This window comes from Copadichromis virginalis, linkage group LG22, assembly GCF_057382275.1.
Source record: "Copadichromis virginalis isolate Kocher_CV1m ecotype Utaka linkage group LG22, C_Virginalis_male_GT1.1, whole genome shotgun sequence".
In the NCBI taxonomy this organism is placed as follows: domain Eukaryota; kingdom Metazoa; phylum Chordata; class Actinopteri; order Cichliformes; family Cichlidae; genus Copadichromis; species Copadichromis virginalis.
This window is the reverse complement of record NC_140638.1, coordinates 30321047-30344594: the sequence shown is the minus strand read 5'-3', so window position 1 is coordinate 30344594 and position 23548 is coordinate 30321047. Positions and strand designations below refer to the sequence as shown.

The 23548-nt window shown below is 40.2% G+C and overlaps 1 protein-coding gene across 2 annotated transcripts in view; it reads left to right on the top strand.

Moving 5' to 3' along the window:
• Nucleotides 1-3515: 3515 nt before the first annotated feature.
• slc66a2 (solute carrier family 66 member 2) overlaps nt 3516-23548 on the top strand; it is a 36234-nt gene continuing 16201 nt past the window's right edge. Inside the window, exons 1-4 of one of the 2 annotated variants that reach the window (XM_085446082.1) lie at nt 3516-4239; nt 5976-6109; nt 9105-9155; nt 20034-20250. In XM_085446082.1, the coding sequence (XP_085302208.1) occupies nt 4037-4239; nt 5976-6109; nt 9105-9155; nt 20034-20250 (605 nt within the window). In that variant the 5' untranslated portion in view covers nt 3516-4036. The remainder of the gene's footprint in view (nt 4240-5975; nt 6110-9104; nt 9156-20033; nt 20251-23548) is intronic. The other variant, XM_085446083.1, reaches the window with a different exon arrangement.

Below are 23548 nucleotides of genomic sequence, written 5' to 3'. Positions count from 1 at the left end.
GACTCCCTTAACTTTGCGGTATGCCGAGTTGACACAAACTTCCGCTTGTGGCGCTCGTCCCTTCAAAATAAAAGCGTCGCAGGGGATCAACCTTCAAGTCACCACATTTTTTTTCAGCTACAGACAATTTTATTTCAATATGATTTTTTTTTTCTAGAAGATTTTTTATTTTTTTAAATTTGGCACAAGGGTGAATAGCTATGGCCTAAATGTACACGGTATATGTAAGTTGCATAATTGGCTCATAATTGCAAGGTTTGACTCTTAAATCTTTGTGCCAATCTGTGATATTACCAAGGTGTAAATGCCAACAGCTTTGACATGAGGGTAGGATCATTTAGTCTTTTTGATTTGGATATAATTCACTCATCAGTGTTAACTGGTGACCATTCTGGATAAAATAGACATAGAATAGGAACACGTCTAACACCAGAGATTTCTAAGAATGGGTGGATTCATCCTTAAAGTTGTCCAGAAGAGCCAGCGTGGGTTTAAGACGACTGAAAGATTAAGAGGGGCGAGAGGTTGAGGTTGTTTCTCTCTGTTAGCCCTGAGACAGGCTGGTGATCTGCCCACGGTGTACCCTACCTCTCACACCCTATCTCACCCTAAGCCAGCTGGGATATACCCAACCCAACCCTGAATTTAATAAGTGGGAAAAATGGATAGATTGGAATTTATGCTAATAAAGTCCACTTAATTTAATTGTTAATAATGAGGCAGATCGCATTCAGGGGGGTAATATTGATACAATGACCATGAAGACAAACTGTGAGTTTGAATTTAAGCAGCAAATCTGTAAAAGTAAAACTCTTCACACAAGTAAACAGATTAGAAAACACACCACGCCACACGTGTGAGCTAGAAACTCTGTTGAATTCAGTCTTGTGCTGTGGCAGGATGTCTACAGTATAAATGTCCACAAGGCATTTCATCCAGGTAAAGGCGCAAAGCAAAAAAACAAAAAACGAAAACCCACTTTTTTTCCCCAATTTCCGCCTTTTATTTTGAAGGCGAATATTGTTACATTTCCGTTGTTGTAACAGCTGCCTTTCTCATCCTTAACTGTGACAGTGGCGGAGATTTGTATGCGCGCAGCACATGGGACAAACATTTTTTTAACTCTTTGTAAACTGGTTTATCCTGGCAGTCAGGTCGCTGTGGGTTTTGTTGCTGCGCCCCCAGAACGAGGCTTTGGTTTTTATGTAATACATTATCCTGCTCACTGTGAGAGATGAGAGAAAACAGCTGTCTGCCATGAGGGTTACATAACTTTCATTAAGCCTTTATAAATCTTTCTTTATTTCGGGCAGTGTCTCTTTCACTCCTGCTGAATATAATACATTTATACTGTATAACATCATTACAAAGGCTTGTTAAAATGGACTGCAGTGATTAAGGGATGGACTGTACAAAGGAAGAAGTCAGCTAACATAAACCAGGTTACATGAAATATTGAAGAAGATGTTGCTCTACAGTCAGTGCAGAAAACAGGCAGAACCAGATGTGTCACTTTGTTTTAGGCCTCTTCAGTTGCAATTGACTAAAATATTCATTGTCTGCAGCAGGGCCGGATTAACCTGCTTAGTGTTCTCGGGGCAAAGACTGTGGGTGGGGGGCTGTAGTTGTAGCTGTATGATGCACACTGAGAACTGCGTTAGAGATTTGTGAAAGCGAAAATGTTTCTTACTGCTGTTAGCAAGTGATAGAAATAATTAAAACTGTCCACTGCAGCTTGTGTCTGTGAAGCTCATTGAGCATCTTTGTTCTTTGTTCTGCTCCCCTTTTCTTTCATCTCTTTCCCCTAGTTCACCCCCTAAAAAGCTGAGGCAGACTGCCCAGCGCTGACCCTGGATCTCTTCTGAATGTGAATGTGTTAGTGCTTTGTAACGTTAATGATAACGTAATGTTATCATTTGTGCCCCCTGCGTACCAAACACCCAGGCAGTAGGAGAGCACGCAGTGCACCGAGGAGCGATAGAATGGCCTTCTATCGCTCCTCGGTGCACTGCCGCTTCTGGTACAGGTTATTCTTCCTTTGCCCAGGTGAGATCGCCAGAGATGTAGGTGCCCAGAAACCTGAAGATAGAGACAGAATAAACACACTCACCATTTATAATGAGAGTGGAGAGAACCTGTCTGTGCCTCCTGAAGTTCACAATAAGTTCTGTTGCTTTAAAGATGCTTAGTTTCAGGTTGTTTTCTGAGCACCAGTGAGAAATATCTCTACCTCTACACTGTCTCATCTCCATCAGAGATTGATCAGAGATCCGTCTGACTGACCGAGGCTGGTTTTTGAGGAGGTCTTTGATCCAGGAGCAAGTAGCAGGGGGTTCTGAAGGTGGTCTAGTTTGGTAGTAAGGATGTCTGGTATTATGGTGTTGAACGCTGAGCTGTAATCCACGTAAAGCATCCTCACGTAGCTCTACCCATTCTCCAGATTTCCCGCTGCTCTGTGAAGGGTGATGGTGATGGCATCCTCCATGGACCGATTTGCTCTGTAAGCAAACTTGTGGGGGTCAAGAGAGGGAGGTAGGTAGTCTCTGATGTGCTGAGACACTTCATGACTACAGACGTGAGAGGTATAGGTCTGTGGTCATTGAGGCTTTCTATTCCAGTCTTTTTGGGGATGGGAATGATGGTGGAGGCCTTCAGACAAGTGGGGACAGTGGCATGAGTCAGGGAGAGGCTGAGCAGGCTGGTGAGGATTCCTGGCAGTTGGTCTGCACAGAGTTTGACCACTGGCTCTCAGTCTCCTCCTGACCTCATGTTCCTCATGTTGCACCTCAATCAGATGTTTTTGGTAGCCATCAAAAAGTTTCTGGCATAATTCTGTCGTGTTCGTGGCAGAATAGACTGAAACTGGTTGGTTTTCCTGGTGCTAACCTGTTTTTTTATGAGCAGTCCAGGTTGAAGTGAGGGCCTAATTTTTTTAATCCTCAATTTCAGAGGCTTATGTAACCTGAGGTCATCAAACCAAAACCTTTTAGTGGTCCCCCACACTCGTTTTAAAACCCGAGGGGACCGATCTTTGCAAGCTGTTGCACCCAGACTCTGGAATGCACTTCCCCTATTTCTACAGGGTTTGGACTCAGTGGAGACCTTCAAAAAGCAGCTAAAGACATTTTTATTTCAAAAAGCTTTTAATTAGACCAGGGTATTTATGATGTATTTTATAACTGTATTATGTTTTTACCTTGTAAAGCACTTTGTGACATATGTCTGTGAAAGGTGCTACATAAATAAACTTTACTTACTTACTTACTTTTGAAGCTTATTTCTACGTAGCTACAGAGTCAGAGCCCAAAATTACCATAACATTCACGTTCTGCCAAACAGCTGACACAAACTATATGTTAAAATTCTTTCTTTTATTTATTTATTTATTTTCTTTTTTTTATTCTTTCTATTATTTTTTTAGCTAACCTGCTAGATAGCTAGCCACATACAGTTTGCCTGTGTGTGAACTCTCTTGATCAAGTTGGATAATCTTTGATTGAGCGCGTGACGTGAGACGTTCCAGGAAGTGTTGGGAAACATTACAGACGGGCAGGACAGCGAAGAAGAAACAATGGTGATGTAGGGACACCGCAAACAAAAAATGCTGTTTCATTTCAGGGGCTTTTTATACATTTTCAGGAGAGTCGTGTGTTTCCTATAACGACTTAAGTTCAGCCCGTGCTAAAACGCTCACAAGCATCAGCAGTGTTGAGTCAAGGAAATGGGAAACGCAGAGTAAATGACCGTACTGCAGTGACTGCACAACCGCTGCTTTTGTACGGAAGCTCATTGTTTACTGCTCATTGTTTCCGCTATTGTAACGTCAGCCCCGGATACGTCGTTTGTGCTTCATTGCTCTGTTTATGATGGCGTGGCATTAGCTGCTGTTTCTCAGTCATGCGTGGAAAACACGGATGCTTCTCTCCCGATCTCAAAGCCACATCGAGGAACCGGAGGAGGATCAACAGCCAAAAATAGTCTCTAGAGCCACTGACAGCCAGCTGACGTCTCTTCGCTTATTCCGCCGACGAACAGCATGGAAGATGAGTTGTTTGACCAGATCCTCACCGTGTTTAACAACCTGGTGGCGTGGGTCGCTGCCGGTGCCATGGTGTTCGGTGGGGTGGTGCCCTACATCCCCCAGTACAGAGACATCCGCCTGACCCAGAATGCAGAGGGCTTCTCCACCTACGTATGCCTGGTGCTGCTGGTGGCAAACATCCTGAGGATACTCTTCAGGTAACAGACTCTCACATCCTTTGAGAGCTTGTGAGGTTGTTATGGGGGGCTTCGGATATTCTCTTATATTCAGCTTTTTAAAAAAAGAGATCCTCTTACACTGCATGTTAACCGACTCATAGAGGAAAAGCGGCCTGCTGGGTTGAATGCACTGCAAACAGTCTGCTGGTTACTGTTAAACACCAAACTGTAGTTTACCTCTGAACAGTATTCAACTTATAGCAGACAAGACTCGCTTTTCCTTTTATTTTTTTATACAGTGGTTATAATGGTGGATATTAAATGAGGCCACAGAAATAATGATGTAGAGACTTGTACATATAATGTGGATAACCCGAGGCACAAAAATACACAGTTTACGATAAGAGCCGTGCATTGTGGCTCTGTAGTGCAGTAGTTTGCATGTTTGCCTAACAAGCAAAAGTTTCCTGGTTCAGTCCCAGGATGAGATACAGATCCCTTGGCGGTTGTGTCAGGAAGAGCACCTGGTTTAAAAATCCAACAGGTTAAGTATGCAGCGCTGTGGCAACCCTGTGTGAATAAGTGAGCAGCTAAAAGTAGCTTTAATCATGCAAAGCTACTCTATTAGAGTCCAAGCATTAATACACTGTATTGCCAAAAGTATTTGCTCGTCTGCCTTCACACGCATATAAACGTAAGTGACGCCCCATTCTTAATCCATAGAGTTTAATATGATTTTGCCCACTCTTTGCACCAATAGCAACTCTTCTAGGAAGGCTTTCCACATGGTTTAGGAGTGTGTCTATAGAAGTTTATGATCATCCTTCCAGAACCACATTTTTGAGTGCAGATGCTGATGTTGGACAATAAAACCTGGCCCACAGTCTCCGTCTAAGTCATCCCAGAGGTATTCTGTCAGGTTGAGGTCAGCCAAGTTCTTCCACACCTTTTCCACACCGCTTATCCTTGGTATGCTGAAGCAGTAAGAGTTCCTTTTGCTGGAGCTAAGGGCCCAAGCCCAACTCCTGGAAAACAACCCCACACTATAATCCCTCCTCCACTGAACTTTACATTTGGTACACTGGAGTCAGACAAGTATCGGTCTGCTGGCAACTGCCAAACCCAGACTCGTCCACCAGGTTGTCAGAAAGACAAATGTGATTTGTCACTCCAGAGACCTTACTGCTCTAGGATCCAGTGGTGTCCTTTACACCACTGCATCCAAGGCTTTGCATTGTGCTTGTTGATGTAAGGCTTGGATGCAGCTGCTGGGCCATGGAAACCCATTCTGTGGAGCTCTCCATGAAATGTTCTTGAGCTGATCCAAAGACCACATGAGTTTTGGAGGTCTGTAACGACTCTACACACTATGCCCCTCAGCATCTGCTGACCCCGCTCTGTGATTTTACATTGCCTGCCACTTCATGGCTGAGTTGCTGTCATTCGCTTCCTTTTTGTTATAAAACCACTAAAAGCTCAGGAAAATTTTACAGCTGGACATGTTACACAGGCGGTATCCTATCAGTGTACTACACTGGAGTTCACTGAGCTCCTAAGAACGACCCGTTCCTTCGGCATATCTAGCCTCTTGATTTTATACACCTGTGGCCTTAGATGTGATTAGAATTCAATGATTTGAATGAATATGGTGTAATATGCACTTAGGAATGAGTGTAATAGGTCCCCTTGAAGGTCTGGTGACCAGCAAATGGGTGAGAGAACCATAGGGTAAATATGAAATCTTAAAATCCACATATTGTTTTCTTCTTCTTTAGATTTGGACGCTACTTTGAGACGCTGCTGCTGTGGCAGAGCATCATCATGATCTGCACAATGCTCATCATGCTGAACCTGTGCACCAACGTCCGCATGGCCACTGAACTCAGCACGAAGAGGCGCTCCTTCTTAGGTCAGAACACCCAGGCGGTACCACTTTACCGTGCAGATAAGGCTCAGATTAGTGTGTGTGAGTGTGTGAGAGGCTGGTGATTGTTGCCTGTGATCTCCTGTGCAGGTTTTTCTTTCTAAAACTATATAAAATAAGCTTTCTGAAGCTGGTTTTATATTGCGCTTAGTTCAAATAAGTGATATAGGATGATGGGGTAAAATATATTACTAACCATGAAACTTTCCAGGCTGATTACTGACATTAAGGTGATTACATTTTGTAATGTTTGTCATAAAGTTATTCATAACCCACACAGGGAAACGCTTGATTCTGTTTTGTGACATTTATCCCTTTGTAAACAAACACAAACAGCTGCCCTTTGTTGTCTGATACGCCGTGCTGGGCATGCTACAAGTTCCTGCTTACTTTGAGGAAATTTGACTAAACCTGGCTGCTAATATGAAGAGGCTCAATGTCAGATAATGGGAGAGTATCAGTTAAACTAGCGTGGGCAGGATTAAATATAATCCAGTGTAAAAGGAAAACATGGAGACACTGTTTTATAATCAGAGCCTCACACATTTCTTTTTAAGTCGATAACAATAGTTGGCGACTCTAAAATCTGATACTTCAGCGAATATACATAGACAGGTTTGCTTAAAATTCGTATTGTGTACTTCTATCTTTATGAGTCAGTGCTAAAACAGCACAACAGTACAGTTTAAATGCACAGGATCAGCTGGTTGTGGCATTTGAAATGCTGTTGCTAACAGGACAGTTGCCCTCTGGTGGACAAACTGTGCAACATCAACACAATGTTTCTCCTGTCAACTTTTTTTTGGTTCATTTCTCAGTTGTTATAAATGCTGATAATTAGCAAAAGCTAATACCGGCCAATACCATCAGCCTGTCAATATAACTGGAGCATATGTCAGAAAGTGCAGTGCAATAAAACAAGTTTTATCCATCAGCCTTTAGGATAGATTGTTAATTTTACTAAATGTAATGACATTTTTGAGCTTTGTTACTTTAACTGAAGCTTCAGACTCATGTCTGATTGCAAAACACGAGAAAAACAATAGCTGTCCTGTGATTCTGCTATCTGACATCTAAAATGATCACACAGAGGAAGTTTGAAACAACAGGAAGTCTCTTGTCTGTCTCTTCTCTTCCACAGCTGGTCTCCGTCAGTCACTGATCATTCACTCAGTGAACAGCACACAGAGAGAGACAGAGGGACCGTTTAGTGCCAGGTTTTTTTTGTATTTTGGCCAAATGTGTAGTTAGTGCATTTTGCCTCAGTAGGGCAGTGTAGCTTCATGTTTAAGTGTCTACACCAAGCAGCAACTGTCAGAGAAATTCCAAACTTCCAGTGAAGTAAACCTAAGATGTGAAAAACAAAGTAAAAAAAAAAAAAAATTTAACTGCTGAGTTAGATTAGATTGTTAGGCTTAGCTTAAATACTGAAGTCAGGGCTAAAGGCTTTATTTTTCAGTTTTTGTACAAATGTGTGTATTTAATCCACAATCATTCACTGCTTCCTGTAACCCGGAGGACTGTATAGTGAGTTTATCTGCAAAATTGAAGGAACAAATACATTGGAGACTACAGGGTTCATTTTCTCAGCATTGTGAACTTTATAATTGTAGTCACGCAATTAAAATGTTACCAGTCAACGTTAACTTGATCAATAAATACACATCATGCCAAGCATATTCATTTAAATGAAAAGACACAAATACTCTGGTAGATTATATCGTGCTGCTCTCTTTCATCTTTGGTCTGCAATGCTTGGGTCGTGGCCATCGACTGTACTGTAAACTCTTTTTTGTTTTTTTTTTAGAAGTTTTGAGACACAGTACGGTCAGACGACACCCTAGGAGCAAGCATTAGGTGACAGTGGGATGGAAAAACTTCCTTTTGACAGGATGAACCCTCTGGCAGAATCAGGGTCAGTGCGGGGCGGCCATTTGCTGCGACCAGTTGGGGGGTGAGGGGGCGGCTGTTTTCCATTGTGGAAGTGATTAATGCGAATGATTAAATGCAGAGTGGTGTATAAACACAGAGAGTGAAAGGGAGTGAAGAAGAAACACCAGGAAGCTCCCAGCAGCCTAGGCCAACTGCATCACAACTAAGTGATGGTTCAGGGTCACCTGATCCAGCCTCAACTATATATTGAAAAAAGGAAAGTTTTAATTTTTAGCTTAATCTTAAAAGCAAAGAGCGTGTCTGTCTCCTGAATCCAAACTGGTTCAGAGGTGAAAGCAATGTTTAAAATAATTTTCCCAACATCACATGTTCCTATAAATGTGTGTGTATGTGTGCGTTTGTTTGTGTTTTGTTTTGTGTGGGGAAGCTAAAGAAATATTTGTTATTGAAAATATAACTGAAAAGTTTGAAAGCGTCACAGCTCTGCATCACACCATCTTGAAATATTAAGCCCGTGTCAGGTACATGTGACACTACAGATAAACATCGTCCTCACTAAGCCAGATGTCGGCTCATTCCAAGGTCTGGCTAATAGGTTTGTGTGTGAAATATGCTTTTATGGAGCTTTTATGTATCCTTTGGTAGTAACGGCTACGTTTAAAGAATAACATGACGAAGGCTATTTTATGTCTTCCTATGGAACAAAAACTGTGCAGCAGAAGCTGTGAAGATGAGCAAGCTTAGTGCAATAAATGCTAAAACAAATAAAGTAAAAGGAATGTAAGACGATTGGAAAAATAGAACTTTGGACTTTGCAGATGTCACCAGATTTGTGGATTAAAACACCTTGAATTAAGTTACATTACTGAACTCAAAATTTTATTGATTGTTTATTAGCTATAAAGGTTATGCATCTGAGGAAGCTAAGCAGGTGGGAACACTCCTAACCTCACAGATCACTGGTGTAACAAATCACAGAATCAGTGAGTTCTGTAATTTGACAAAGATCAACTCCAGCTTTGCTGAAGAAAACCAAGCTCTATTTTTTTCTTTTTGTCTATATATTTTTTGTTTTTTTTGTCTGTAGCCACAGACATTAAGGACGAGGAGGTCAGAATCCCTAAGAGGCTCTTTCTGGGTATGTACTTACTGTGTCTGTCATGAAACATCAGTCGTAGTTCATCTGCCTCTCCCATCTCCACTCCCGTGTGTCTTGTGCATGGTGATAACCCTGCCTGGCTCTCATTCACAGCCCACCCGTCTCACTAACTGACACCGACTAACAGTTTCCAATGAGTTGACGTGAAGCATGAGCCCCTTTCTCTCGCATGTTTTTGAATGATCGAGCACATTAACTGTTTGTCGATTATAGAAACTGTTGTGATGCTCTACAGCATGTTTCACTGCACGCCCTTAGTGCACAACAACGTAGGAAGAAAAAGAAGCTAATCCTGTTAGACCTGCATACTGCCACTAGTTTACAGTAGTTACTGTACTCATGTCATTGAGTTACAGTATGAAGTAACTCAATGAAATATACTCATGTTACTGTGATGTTTATGTATTTTGAAAAGCAATAATTGATCTTGACGAAGTGCAAAAGACAAAAAGGAAAATCACTGCATCATGAAACACAGTCACAAAATGTTGTTGTGTTTGTTTTGTTGTTGTGATTTTGTTTTCTTTTTCTGAAATGTCGTGTTTTCTGATTTGTCTTTGTGTTTCGCACTTCAGGGCCAGCATACAAGCAAAATTAACTTTTGTGTATGAATAATAACCTTTCAGCTGCGGCATGTTGATTTTTATTCTGGACTAATACAGTAATGTAAAGCACATTGTTGAAAGGCTGCAAAATCAAACACTAATGACTTTTAATTAATGCTTAATTAATGATTTTGAATTAATGCTGTCTTCCTACTGGCTGACTTCAATACTTTCAGTACAGTGTAAACCCAAACAGAACTCGACACATTTAAAGAGGACTCAGGACTTATGTTGCTGAACTTACAAGTCAAGCTGCATTTAAAGTAAACTCAAATATTCTCATTTGAATTGACGAATCCCAGCGTATTACTTGGGATTAAATTAAAATGGTGAGACTCGTATCCGCTATCTAATACATTTAAAGTATATTTTGTACTTCTTTATTTTTCTGTTGACCAAAGAATTACTCCATACTTGTTTTTCTGACATGGTGTGGATCGTCAACTCGGCGACCCACTGCACTCTTTGTGTCACAGTTTTGCTAATCTAATATAAAGGTAAATGACACGCAGTCCGAACTGAACCCATATATTTTATTTAAAAAATAAACCATGTGAAATGTTTAAGAAAAAAAAAGTAAAATATATGCTTTCATAGTTTAGGTTATTTACATATTTGTCTAACAAGTGAAAAATGTCTGGTTGAATCCAAGGAGGAGATACAAACCCCCATTTACCAGTTTACCACTGTGTAGCATCTCCTTTTAACAACAGTCCAAAAAAGCATGGGAACTGATGAGACCAGTTGGACTTCAGGAAGATTAATTTTGTTACATTCCTGTGTAATTTAGGATTCCAGCTAATCCACAGTATTTGCTCTGCTTATTGCTATTTGTTTCAAGATCACCAGATATTTTCATTTAATGAGAGAAATTGCCCTTCTTTTGTAATAGTCTAAACGACTGTGGCATATAGAGTCCTGCCTAAAAAACTTTAGCCACCCTTCATTTCTTTATATTTTGATAGGAAAATGGAAATTATGATATATCAAAATGTGCAAACACATATGGAAATTTATTTTTCATAGATTCAATAAAAGAAATGGGAACAAATTATTTTCTCTGGAAACAGCATGTTGGTATCAAAGTGCCTAAAGATACAATTTGTTCTCTTTAGGGTATCTGTAGACACAACACCAGTTCACATTTTAGTTAGGTGCCTTTTCTGTGTTTGAATGATTGATAGGTCAATGTTAAGTGGCCTAGCAAACAAAAGCAGTCCTCTGAAAATGATCAGAAAGTGAGTGGAATAAGCAGCCAATGTTCAAAGAAAAACTTCAGAAAGCCTGGAGAACTATTGCTCAAGTCCGCTTTTCTATAAAGACAAGAAATTCTGGCTCCTTCTAATTAAAATACTAATAAATGAGAAGTAATCAAGATTTGTACACAGTCATATACATATGTTTAAATGTGTATATACTTGCAATTGGTATACACAGTTCAATTGGGACACAGCATGAAGAGAGGGCTGTTGTTTTTGCGATGGACACTAGATGGCAGAAGGAAACCATAGATGTGCGAATTGAAAAGGCAGCATGCACTTTTAGTTCAGCGTGTCCGAATACAGAACAAACTTCCCTGTTTAGTTTGTAGTGCACAGTAGACAACATGGACAGAATTGCTGTTTTCCTGTCATGAAAAAGTCAGAGCGCAGAATCGTTTTTCATTAGCGTCATTGCTGCTTTGATTCAGTGTGTTCTGACCTGTGTGTGTTGCTGCTGCGTGACTTTGACCACATGTGGAAGCTGCCATCGCTGGGCTCTGAATGGTCATCGATCAGTGAGCTCTGCCAAGTGTCATTAGACCCTTGCTGACAGAAAGCCATGTTCTTTGATCGCAGCTTTGCTGCCTTGCTGCTGTTCATTGATTCACTATTGAAAATATCAAGAGCAAGCATGCTGTAGTCCACCGTCGATAAAAAGTGAGAAAATACACAGGGAGAAAAGACTGTTAGATCAAAACTGCGGCACAGAACAAACACATTAGAGAGAGCAGATATTCGGTTCACACCATGTCGCTCTGTAGTGACTCACTGTGGTGCTGTTTAGTCCTCAGGACAGTTTCTCAACCTGTGCATTTGTCTGACTGTCCAGTTTGTTCCCTTTGCGTTCTCGGAGCCTCAATAATACCTCATTTGTTCTCATAAGAGCACAGCAGCATTATCACACCAGGCACCTTCATGAAACAGCAGGACATTTGCACCTAGACAGACAAAATGTAGGTGACTTTTAATAGAACTTCCCAGGACTGCCCAAAGGAAGCTGCAATAAATGTGATAAGCTGCAACCTTTCTATATACAGGTGCCTCAGACTCACTCACATATGTGTGCGTCAGTGCTGGACTGTAAGTCTTTTGTTGTGGCATGTGTAGTTTTGAGAGAGAAGTTAAGTCCTGGTGTAATAGCAGCTCAGTGTGATTTATGTGCAAGACTGCCTGCTGCAATCCTTTAAGAAGATTAAAAGATCAGATCATTTGGCTGTGTCTGAAGCAGAAATGCTGGCAATCACTCAGGTGGAGGTAAAAGGATTTGGGGGGAAAAAGCAGGAAGACAGTGCAAAAGTTTGTTTTTGAGTCAAACTTTTTAGAGGATCTATAAGAGGAGGCAACAAGGAAACCAAAATGTGAAACTCTACTCCACCATGACAGGAACTGTGTTGGTTCCCTAAAGGGTGCAGCTCTCTCCGTCACATCCACACTTTCATTTGTTTTGAGCTCCATTCAGTCATCTAAGTCATTTGATTTTTATATTAGGCCTTTTATTACTTCTGTGAATGCAAATATCTGACATTTTTGCATTTGTTCCAGTCAGCACATCTACACAGAGCTCCAGGGTTGGAGCAGGGGAAATTAGTTTAGTATGGAAACCCGAAAGCTTTAGCAACAGTTTTAACAGATGGGTCAGTGTACTTGTACTTACTTTAACTCCTGATTTTTACTCGGCTATCAGCTACAAAGTTACATATGCAGGGTGTTATTATGAAGAAGCTGAGTATCTATCTTCAACCCATCTTTACTTTGATGGTGTTGTCCTTTCTTTTGGAATCTCATCATCATGATTAACTTGATGATGAAGAACATTCTGCTTCCTGACACATCTTCTTAAGGCGCATCCACACATGAAGCAACTAGCAGTCACATGGCAACCAGAGACCACTGAAAGTCAGTAACACCAAGAGACTTCAAATGACTGCTAACAGAATAACCATTGATGACATGAACTGGGTCGAGCTTTGAGACAAGCCACTGAAGCACCAACCAGTGAGAGCTAAGAAGATATATGACATATCAGTGAATGCTAAACACATTAGAAGAGTACCAAGGCAACAGAAGCCTACAATGTCCACTAGCGACTGGCCATTAATGACAAAGCGATGAGCAGATCACTTCCCTGACATCCTACTGTGAACTACACTGGAAAATGGAAACCTGGCAGTGTAAAGGGAATGCTGGGTATCAGTGTTGGTGACTTTTAGAACGTCTACATCAGGGGTGTCCAACTCCAGGCCTCAAGTGATTAGTTCATTATCAGGCCTCTGGAGAACTACAAGACATGAGGAGGTCATTTAGCCATTTAAATCAGCTGTGTTGGATCAAGGACACATCTAAAACCTGCAGGACACCGGCCCTCGAGGCCTGGAGTTGGACACCCCTGGTCTACATAAACACAAATTCATTCAGAGTCCAGTCACAACCACACATTCCTACACAAATAGTGACAAGGTTGCTGCAAAATGACTGTCACCTGTACAGTGCTGCAGACTGAATAGAGTTGGAGAAAATGGACTGGTAATATTAACTAGGCAATTTTAGACTCCATGGCAAAACACAATATATATCTTAGTATTTCTATGAAGTCGGCGAAACACAAGCCGTTCTGGGTTCTTTATGTTCCTTCTCAGTCATGTGGCTACACCCAGATGGTATACAATCCCAAATTCTTTTTTTTAATTTAAGATTTTCTTTGATGTAAAAAAAAAAAAAAAAAAATTAGTAAAAGTCCAAATGTAAAAAGGAGTCTCTTTTTGTAGCATTTTTCCCACAAAAAGAAAAGCGTCCCTGTGCTGATGTGGTGAAGAATTTAATAACTACAGTTATGTTATGTGATTATGTCACAAGGATTCAGTGGTCCCATATCACAGAGATGTTGGCCTAATGATGTTATGGAGGTACATGGCAATACAAAAGATTTCCATTTCTTTCTATTGTCTGGGAATGGCTCATTGCTCATTTTGGTCCCATGGGGGTCTGCACCTGTATAGCTTCATTGGGTTTGGCAGCTTAGAATATATCACCTTATCCTGTAGGTGAAGTTATCCATTCCCTACAGGCAGGAAGGAGCTGAACTTTTAGACTGAATGTGGAGGAAGTTGCTGTGACTTGGCAGTGAAAGCCTATTAGTCACCGTGAAAAAGCTACCTGTCCAAATTTCAGAAAATGAAGCCCGCTGCGATCCAGGTTCAATTTCCCAGGTTGTTATAACCGTCTTTTATAATAATGTTCTCGCTTGTCCCACGGGTGCTTTTGAGTGACAGCCATTATTTCAACTACCCCCTTGGACTTTTCTGGGGCCTAACTGAAGCTGGCAGGAAACAGCCGGTAAACAAGCGATTGGAATCGCCAGCTCTGACCCGTGCCTTCCTACACATGTACCGCAACCCTGCGGGACTACAAACTGAGACATTCGGCCACCGCAGGGAGTCTATTGTGTGCAGCTTCAGTCTGTTCCCACACAATGCCACAACGGCTGCCACACAGCATGGGGATTAAAGGGGAAGGCAAGAATTCCCCCGGGCACGCAAGTGGCACAGCAAGAGAGGGTGTATGGTAGGGAATGGCCAAGGTACACTACAGTAATAAACATCCATTTGTGGTCGCTGTGAAGTGGGCCGACAGACTACTTTTAAAAAATGTTTGCTACTTTTCAGTGCTGAAGGCAAATAAGTCTCCAGAAATTGCACATGCATGATTGAAAGCTGATTACGAGGCAGCACCGACGTGAAGGAGCGCATTTACTGAAATAGGAAGCTGAAATTGCACAACAGTTAAGATGCATGTCCCGGTCACAGTGTTTGCCTTTTATTTGCGAAGGTTAACAGTCTTCATTTGAAAGGTGTTGCAGAATCGGTGATCATGCAGTCAGGTTGCAAGATGGAAAAAAAATGAAGCTTTCATTTCATGCTAAGGCATGAAATGAAAGCCTCTCCAGCCCCCGGTTCATTACATCAGTGAAAACTGGGAGAGAAGTCAAGAAAAAGAAATCCTGTCGATACATTAGTGCTCACACATTTACATCGAGAAAGAGAACAAATGATGTTATGGCTCAAAAAGGTTAGGGTGCAGTATGAAATTACCTTTATTAATTAGCCTTACACAGTGCAGCTTTCAGGTTTCTTTTTGGGGGGTTTTAACTCGATTGTATAGGTAACAGTGAGGCTACACACTGCACTACTACTAAGTAGCAGAAGAGCTGATATAGGAGAGGCATTCCACTGCCTATTAATTACATCTATACATCCATTTTCTTAACTTGGTGTATCATGCAGTCTTTCACAGGACTAACAGAGAGCATCCACACTCATGTTCACATCTGTGGCTAATTTTGAATTACTAATGGTTATGTGATGCAATGCAAAATACTTTATTTATACTGTATTTGGAAAATTGTTTCTTACAGCAGCTGAATTTATTGACGTTTTTATTTTTATTATTATTATTTTCTCATTTGCACCTACGGTCAATTTAGAATCACCAATATGTCTAACCCCATGTATGACTTTGGACTGTGGGAGGCGAGAGTACCTGGAGAGAATCCACTCTGACACAGGAAGAGCATGCAAACTAAGCACTTTTTATTTTTCAATTTCCTGAATAAGATATATCCTGATATATCTGGAATCAAACAAAACCCCACCCTTGTTCTTTAGATTATCTTGCAGGGAAGCCAGTTTTCCTCATAAAAGGTCAGGATTCTCCAAATACATGCCGATATACATCCTGCTGGTAAAGGATGTATATCGGGACATATACTCTTGATGGTTCCATTTCCAAACCATAAATGCAACTTATCACAACAGGAATGTATCTGAGTTGAACATGGACATTATACTTGGTTACAGACAACATTGAAAAGTAAATATTCCTGTCATAATTCTTTGAGGTCTGCTTAAAGTCTGTTTGAAGTGCATATGCAGAGCTGGTGCATTTTGGTAGACAGCCAAAGAAAAGCTTACCACAAAACGGAAAAGTTATGACAAATCAGACTATAAGGCAAAAAGAAAGTGCAGCTTTATGGTTTCATGGACAAAAGAATTTCTGTGGCTGCAATATGACGAGCTAAATAACCAGGGCTGCACATAAGTGGTCCGCAGGTGCGCATTCGCTGTCAAAATAAAAAACACGCACAAGGGTTAGGGTTAAATTCAAAAACTGTACTTTTGAGTTAAAATATATATTTATAATTTTAATAAATGACAAATTAAAAAGGCATGAACATTTTTTTGTATCGAAAAAATATTGAACCGTGACACCAAAGTACCGAACCGAACCGTGAATTTTGTGTATCGTTGCACCCCTAATATATATATATATGTATATATATATATATATATATATATATATATATATATATATATATGTATATATATATATATATATATATATATATATATGTATATATGTATATATATATATATATATATATATATATATATATATATATATATATATATATATATATATATCTCATTCAGTTAAAAGCATGATGGAAATTGCCTAAATGAAGAATTTTACGACAAGGAGCAGGTGCATCTAGTACAGGTTAAACTGCTGCAAAAACCCACAGAGCCCAGCAGCCAGTGCAACAAATTCTGGATCTTTGGCTTTTCGTTAGCATTAGCAGCACATGCTGCGTCTGATGTGAAAGGACCTATATGCTGCGCACTGTGACTCACAGCAATGGTCCCGGGTCAGCCCTGACTTTGTGTTAAGCTAATCCTAAAGTAATAATGGTTTTTCTAACCACTGACATACCACAACTTTATCCTTTCAACAGCTGCTGAAAGTTAGGTGACCTAGCTTCTATCGGATATTTATATAGAGATCCTCCTCCAGCTTCAAACTGTATTACCCTTCAAGGACCTGAAGCTCCATAAAGCACCCCTCCGACAGCCAAACCCATCTGTTCCCTGATTGGTCAATGTCATGTCAATCACAAATTTAACTATCCAATCAGATGAAAGGAAGAAAAATAGGGTCAAAATTCGTACTTGTAACTTGAAACTTGAGTGCAGAGTTTGACACTTATTTTTTGGCAAAGTCCACACACAAATCTTTTTTACGCATACACATCTTTTTTACACACACACACAAATTCTTTTTACACATACAAATCCTGATTTACAAGTACAAAATATTTATGACCACAATTTGAGCCCATACTGGCACCCATTGTTTTCATTACCGGCAGTCACATGTGGTTCCTACCATATATTCAGTTTTGTACTTGGTGTGATGGCTTTAGCTCTAGGTTGGTGTTGAACGATGTTTGATTGCCCTTCATCACTTCTGACTATATTTGGCTGTTATCACAGAGTGCCAGCCTGGTGCTGGCTGGCCCAGATTCATAGTCCTTTGGCTCAGCTGCAAGCAGGGCTTCACAACCACACCAGATATCTACGCCTGCAGTATAAACACTGCTTTAGAGCACACATAACAGCTGTCTGTGGGTATTCTTAATTAAACTCAGAACAGGAGTAAGTACATGCTCCAGCGTACCACTGAAAGCTCCACTTTCCTTTTGTTCAATACTATATTGTGTTACCATCTTGGATACTGATTTTTTTTTTCCATGGTAAAATCTTAGTGTGTGCTGGATTGGCAGGCTATGACCTGCTTTAAATGGCTCTTTGAGAATTCAATTACATTTGTTGTATTTGTTTAGCTTTGCTTTCAAAGAGATACAATTGAATTGGCTCAGTTTTAAAGAGCTGGGTTTCTGGCACAGTTTCGTAAATATATGTGGAAATGCCATCGAAATGTCAGAATCGGTTGCCATTAATTCTGTAATGAAACAACCATCCATTCACTCTTAAACTCAAATGTCATAAACATTCCCACTCTTTTACTTCAGATTTTATCAAGTCTGTGTGAAATTTAAAAAAAAAAAAAGAAAAAAAAGAAAGGGATTGTCCAATTCAGGCATTTGGCTAAGCAATGGTTGGCATTTGGTATTGTTTTCTGTTTTTCTTCTGCAGTTCATAGGCTTTTCTCAGGAGGCCTATACAGGCCTATGCAGTTGGCCTTCGTGGAGCACTTAGATGTGCCATTTAGATAAGCAAAGCCTCATTTAGACATGATTAAGTAAATCAGCTCGATTACATTTGTTGCTTGTAGAAATTGCATTTGCGATGCAGCAGTGGGAGTTCAGCCATGATTGGACTTTCATGGTTAAAGCTTTCACTCTCCTAATTTTTTACTTGTGTTGTGGTTTCACTGCCTTAATACAATAACGATATATCGCATGTGTTTAGTCATCAAAGACTTTATAGGCAAAGTTGAATTAATGTCACCGTTTCCTTCAGTTAAAGTTGAGTCTTGGGCGATGAAGCCGGGAGACATAACAGTGTGATTAGTATTGGCTTGTTTGCTTATTACAGGAAGACAGTGCTGCTGTGATCAGATTCTTTACCTAATAATTACATACACAAGAATGCACATGAGAGGCACTGGGACTGATAACAGGGTTTAAATCATTCATCAGTGTCTCTATTCCCATTCATCCCATTACTACAACGGAAAAGAAACACAACCTCGGCTGACCGTCACACACTCCTTTCACAGTTTTTCACCACATTCTCTCTTCCTCCCCCTCATCCACTCATCAAGACCACAAGTAAAATGTTTCTGTTTTACAAGAATCTTAATGAGAACTGATTCCAGTGGGGACCGGCTCAGATATTTGTTGCATGGTAACATGGTGTGTGTTCTGATTATGAGAAGGGAATTGTGACATATTAATTTTTGTAGTTATTTAATTAAATAAAAAATAACAGCAGTAGTTTGTTTGATTTTATCAACTTGAGGCTTCAATAAATAAATAAATAAAAACAGAGAGGATTAGTAGATGATCCCTTGTCTCCAGTGCTGGAAAACAAGAAATTGGCACCACAAAATTGCCTTTGACTATTAAACGATGAATCGAACATCATTTCCAAATGGTAATAAGCATTTGGGATTTTAATTATGAATGTTAAAATTCTGCCCTACCTATAAGAAAAATACACCTTCTACACAAGAAATATTACAACTTAATGTGCAGATTACTAAAAGGTTTGCAGAGCTCATCCACTGAGGATGAAGCTTTTTTTTTAATTAAATTACAAGTTACAAGAACATTTACCCCAAATGCAACGATTTAATGACGTATTCTGGGGTACTGTTTTCAGAATTTTGGCAATAAAAATATCCTAACAGAGTAAATCCAACTGAATTCACCTGATTAGGGTCATGTATTTAAATTTCATTTAATTACATCAGATGAAAGTGTCTCCACAGTAAAAGAAGGCCATGTCTTCCTGGTCAGGGGCTAATTTAACTCCATCTGATTAGGTGTAGGTATTTTAACTCACCTGGTTAGGCTTAGGCACTTAGCAATTAGGATCAACCCAGTGGTTCCAGTGGTGACCATTGGTGGCATGGTGGTGCGGTGAACAGCATTTCCTGGTTAAATCACCGACTCGGGCCTTTTGCATGGAGTTTGCATTAATCTATATGTTGATGTGAGATAAATAATGAGCTTGAAGTGTACAGAATAAAGCACTGCATCAATGCATAGTTAAATGTGGCCAATAGTCTGAAGGACTTTGAGTATTCAGTAAAGCTGCATCAAAACATGGAGGATTGCTTATCACAGATCACTGTGAAGCCTGACGGTTGGTCAGTAGTGAACATTCCAGGAGCCAGTTATCTGGGAAACCATCGAATGTTTTTATTGGCCTGTCAAATATCAGTCACTGGTATCGTGTGTGCTCATTGGTTGCCAGCATAATTTTTTAAAATCGTAATCACATGAATTTACTGACTTTTTATAGTCTCTGGTTTTAACGGATGCATCTTAAGATTGGAAAAGCAGTATATAAATAAAAGTGCCTTCCATAGTTGGGATTAGACCATTAGGAACCATTTTTTTAAATGAATCTTTTTAGAAGAATGATTTTTAAACTCATTTCTGTGTCTCTCATGTTATGCACCTTTAGATTTTGACTGGAACTACTTCTGGTCATGGAGTCGTTTTGTGGACTATGTGCAGTGCGTGCTGGCCTTCACTCTGGTGGCAGCGTACATCACCTACCTCCTCCTGGACTCGGTTTTGTTCGTGGAGACTTTGGGATTCCTGGCAGTCTTCACCGAAGCAATGCTGGGTACACCGCAGCTCTACTGCAACTATCAGAACAAATCCACAGAAGGCATGAGGTACATCTGCCATTTTCATAAAGAATCCACTTTATGTATTCAGTCATGAGGGGATGCAATGGATTAAAAACTTGGATCTTGAAAGCAGACTCAAAGCAAGCATTGTGGGAATATTTGGATTAGAAGAAAGGCAGATGAAAGCAGTACTGAACTCTTAGATCTTTTTCCCAATTGTATCAGCAATGACCTTCTAGAGCTCAGTCAAAGTGCTTGTGAAGATTTTATTAAGATTGGTATTCTCATATATACATCCCAGTGACTGAGCCCTACCAAAACACAAAGCAGACAGTTATTAGACAATACATATGTGCTCTGCTGTTTTGGCGTTGAGCTCAGATGACAAGTTGAGGTATCTCCATGTGTTTTTTGGTCAAATTCCTGAGCAAAAAGCTTTGTTTGTGGAGAAACCAAAGAGTAGCTAACAGCATTTGGAGGGCTTGGAAGTCATTTTTACCCTTACCCTTAGCCGCTACAATACTTGCAGCTCGTTTTATGAATGCTCACCATTCGAAATACTGTAACAAAAAATTATTACACCAGGCAGTGACTTTGAGCCACTGTAACACCCTTATTCTTTTCTTCTTCTGACGTTCTGTTGTAAATCTGCTGCTGTGTGTGAGATGATTATCCTGTTGCATGAGATGACCCCACATTTGACTCTAGAATACTTTGGTAGACAGAGGAGTAACTCAGGAGCTGCAAAATAGCCCAAATCATCACACTTCCACCGCCGTGCTTGACAGTGGGTTAGGGTTAGGGTTTGCGCTGATGTGCTGTGTTTGGTTTTCGACAAACGTGCTACAGTGCATTATGGTCAGACATCTCCACTTTGATCTCGTCTATAAAAGGAACATTTTTCCAGATGTCTTGTAGTTTGTTCAGTGCAAATTTGGGACGATTTATGTTTTTTAAAGATCTTTGTTACAAATAAGCTGCAACCATTAAGCTTGTTCATGATATAATTAGCCAGTTGTTTAATTACTTGTTGCTTAGACATATAAAACAGCCAGCAAGAGTTTGTAAAACAAATGTACTTCAAAAATAGAAAAAAGGAATCAATCTTAAAAACTACTGAACCCATCAGTTGCTCAGCTGACACTGGTCTATTTATGTATGCAAGCCTGCAATTTTCAACAACACTGTCATCATGAAAGACACATTGATCCGGGCGGCTTTTTAAGCTTGTTATTGGTGGTGCAAATCTAAATGGAAAAAACATCCCAGAAGGTATGCAGTTCTCAGGAAAGCACCCTAATTGGCAGTTCCCGCTAGAGGGTCCCAAGAAATCTTTTGTCCAAAAATGCAGTATGACACTGTGAAAGTTAAGCCACGCCCCCAAATTCAGTTGACAGATGTGTCCTGCAGGGACCTGGGATTTTAACTGGATAACAAACATTTGACCCAAATGTTCTCACCACTAAAATTTCAAAAGTTCTGACATGACGTAAAGGTTCAAATCTCTCATCTTAGAATGGAAACAAGGAACCTTACACACTGTATTCCTATTCATTTTAGTTGTTTATCAGACTGTATTAATGTTAGACTACAACCCCCCCCCAAAATCAGAAGATGGGAGATAATAAGACCCAAACTTAGAAAAGGATAGACTCAGTCTTCAGGCTTCTTAGAGAAGTTTGCCACTATAATCAACTTTAAATGCAGAATGGTTATTGGCCAACACGCTCTTATTTTCATCAACTACTTAGGTCTTCAGTGTAATTTATCGAGAGTCAGCCCAATGAAAATTAAAACAGATTTAGTCCTGTCCTCGATTAATGATACTGTCTTTGCCCTGTTAAATAATGTTTCTTTTGTGAGTGCCGCTTCCATCACAGACAGCTCTGTGGCTGTACAGCAGCACACCGTAATGATTCCAGATGATATTGTCGCACATGTGATCATTAACACTGACACATGCTTATTAAGTATCTCTGGCACCTGAAGTAAGAGCACGGCTCACAGCAACCATGTGTTAATTCAGCCTGACAATTGGCTATCTGAAGTTTTGCCTGAGAATCAGTATGGTAATGAAGTATTCTGTTTCCCCACGTCAGTTGCTAATGTGTCATTTAGGCTCATTAATGAAGATCTGCATCAAGCCTCAGGCTGTAATTAGAGACTGTGATATAATATTGATTTTTTGAAAGCATATACAGTTTCAGAATTGGCCCTAGCAGCTCTCTGAACTGTGGCCAAGCCCTGGTAACTGCTTTTTGGAATTGTATACTTTGTTACAGTAATTGCAGGCATGGATTTAAAAAGAACCCACAGAGAATCCATATGATTAAACTAGATTTAGATAGAGATGTTTAAGTTGCTAAAAGTACTTGGAAAGATTAAACTGATGATGTCCATATGAAAAGACCTGTTCATCTGAGATTGTTCACAGAACATGCAATAAAAAGCTTTCTCACAGTGTGTGTCCTGCCTTAGAGCAGAACCCCACACACGCACACTCATATACCCTCCTCTCTGCTGGTTGACTTTCTGCGGCAGACAGATAACAGAGCTCCAGCAGGGCTGCCTGTCCACTTAACCGGCCATGACAGCTCCCACGCTGGGCCTTTCCATACCCTCTCTGTCCAATGCCTTATTTATTTTTGATTTCCTTATATTTTCTGCCCACCCGACACTCTCTCCACCACCAACATTGTCCTTTAAGCTCTCTACACTGTGTGATTGCTGAAGGACCCCACACTCAGTTGTTCTTATATTGCTAAATCTGGTGCATTTTGTGATTTTTGTGTGATTAGAAAGTGTTTCTTACTTGTTTGCTAGGTTCCTCTTCCCCTGACAAAGTTAGCTGTTTTCTACACTGCATTTCGACAAACCTGTAGGCAAAGGTTGTAAACATTATTTTGGGTCAGGGCAGGCATAATGGTATCTCTATGGTGCATTGGAGACTGTCTGTGCTCTCAGTTGTACTCTGTAAAATATATTTTAGATGCTCTAAAGGAATATGTTGGTTTTTGTGCTGCTTTTATGACTGAGTTTCTTGTTCTGGCCTGTAGAAAAGAATTTTATTCTTCTGAAGTACTGACAGCACACAGAAATGTTTGTCATTGATGTTGATAGGAAGAACCATATATGCTGCTGTCAAAACAGGAGGAAAAAAATTTTGTGGGAAAATACATCATGATGGAATTACAGGCAAATAGCCAACAGCCGTTTTAATCATAGATTTAATCGGGCTCTACGACGTGTTCCACTATCTGTATTTACAAAAAGATTGCAATGGCAAGAAGTGGGAACTCTCTTTTACGCAGTCTTGTCATTGCAGTTGCTGATTTTTGTGACT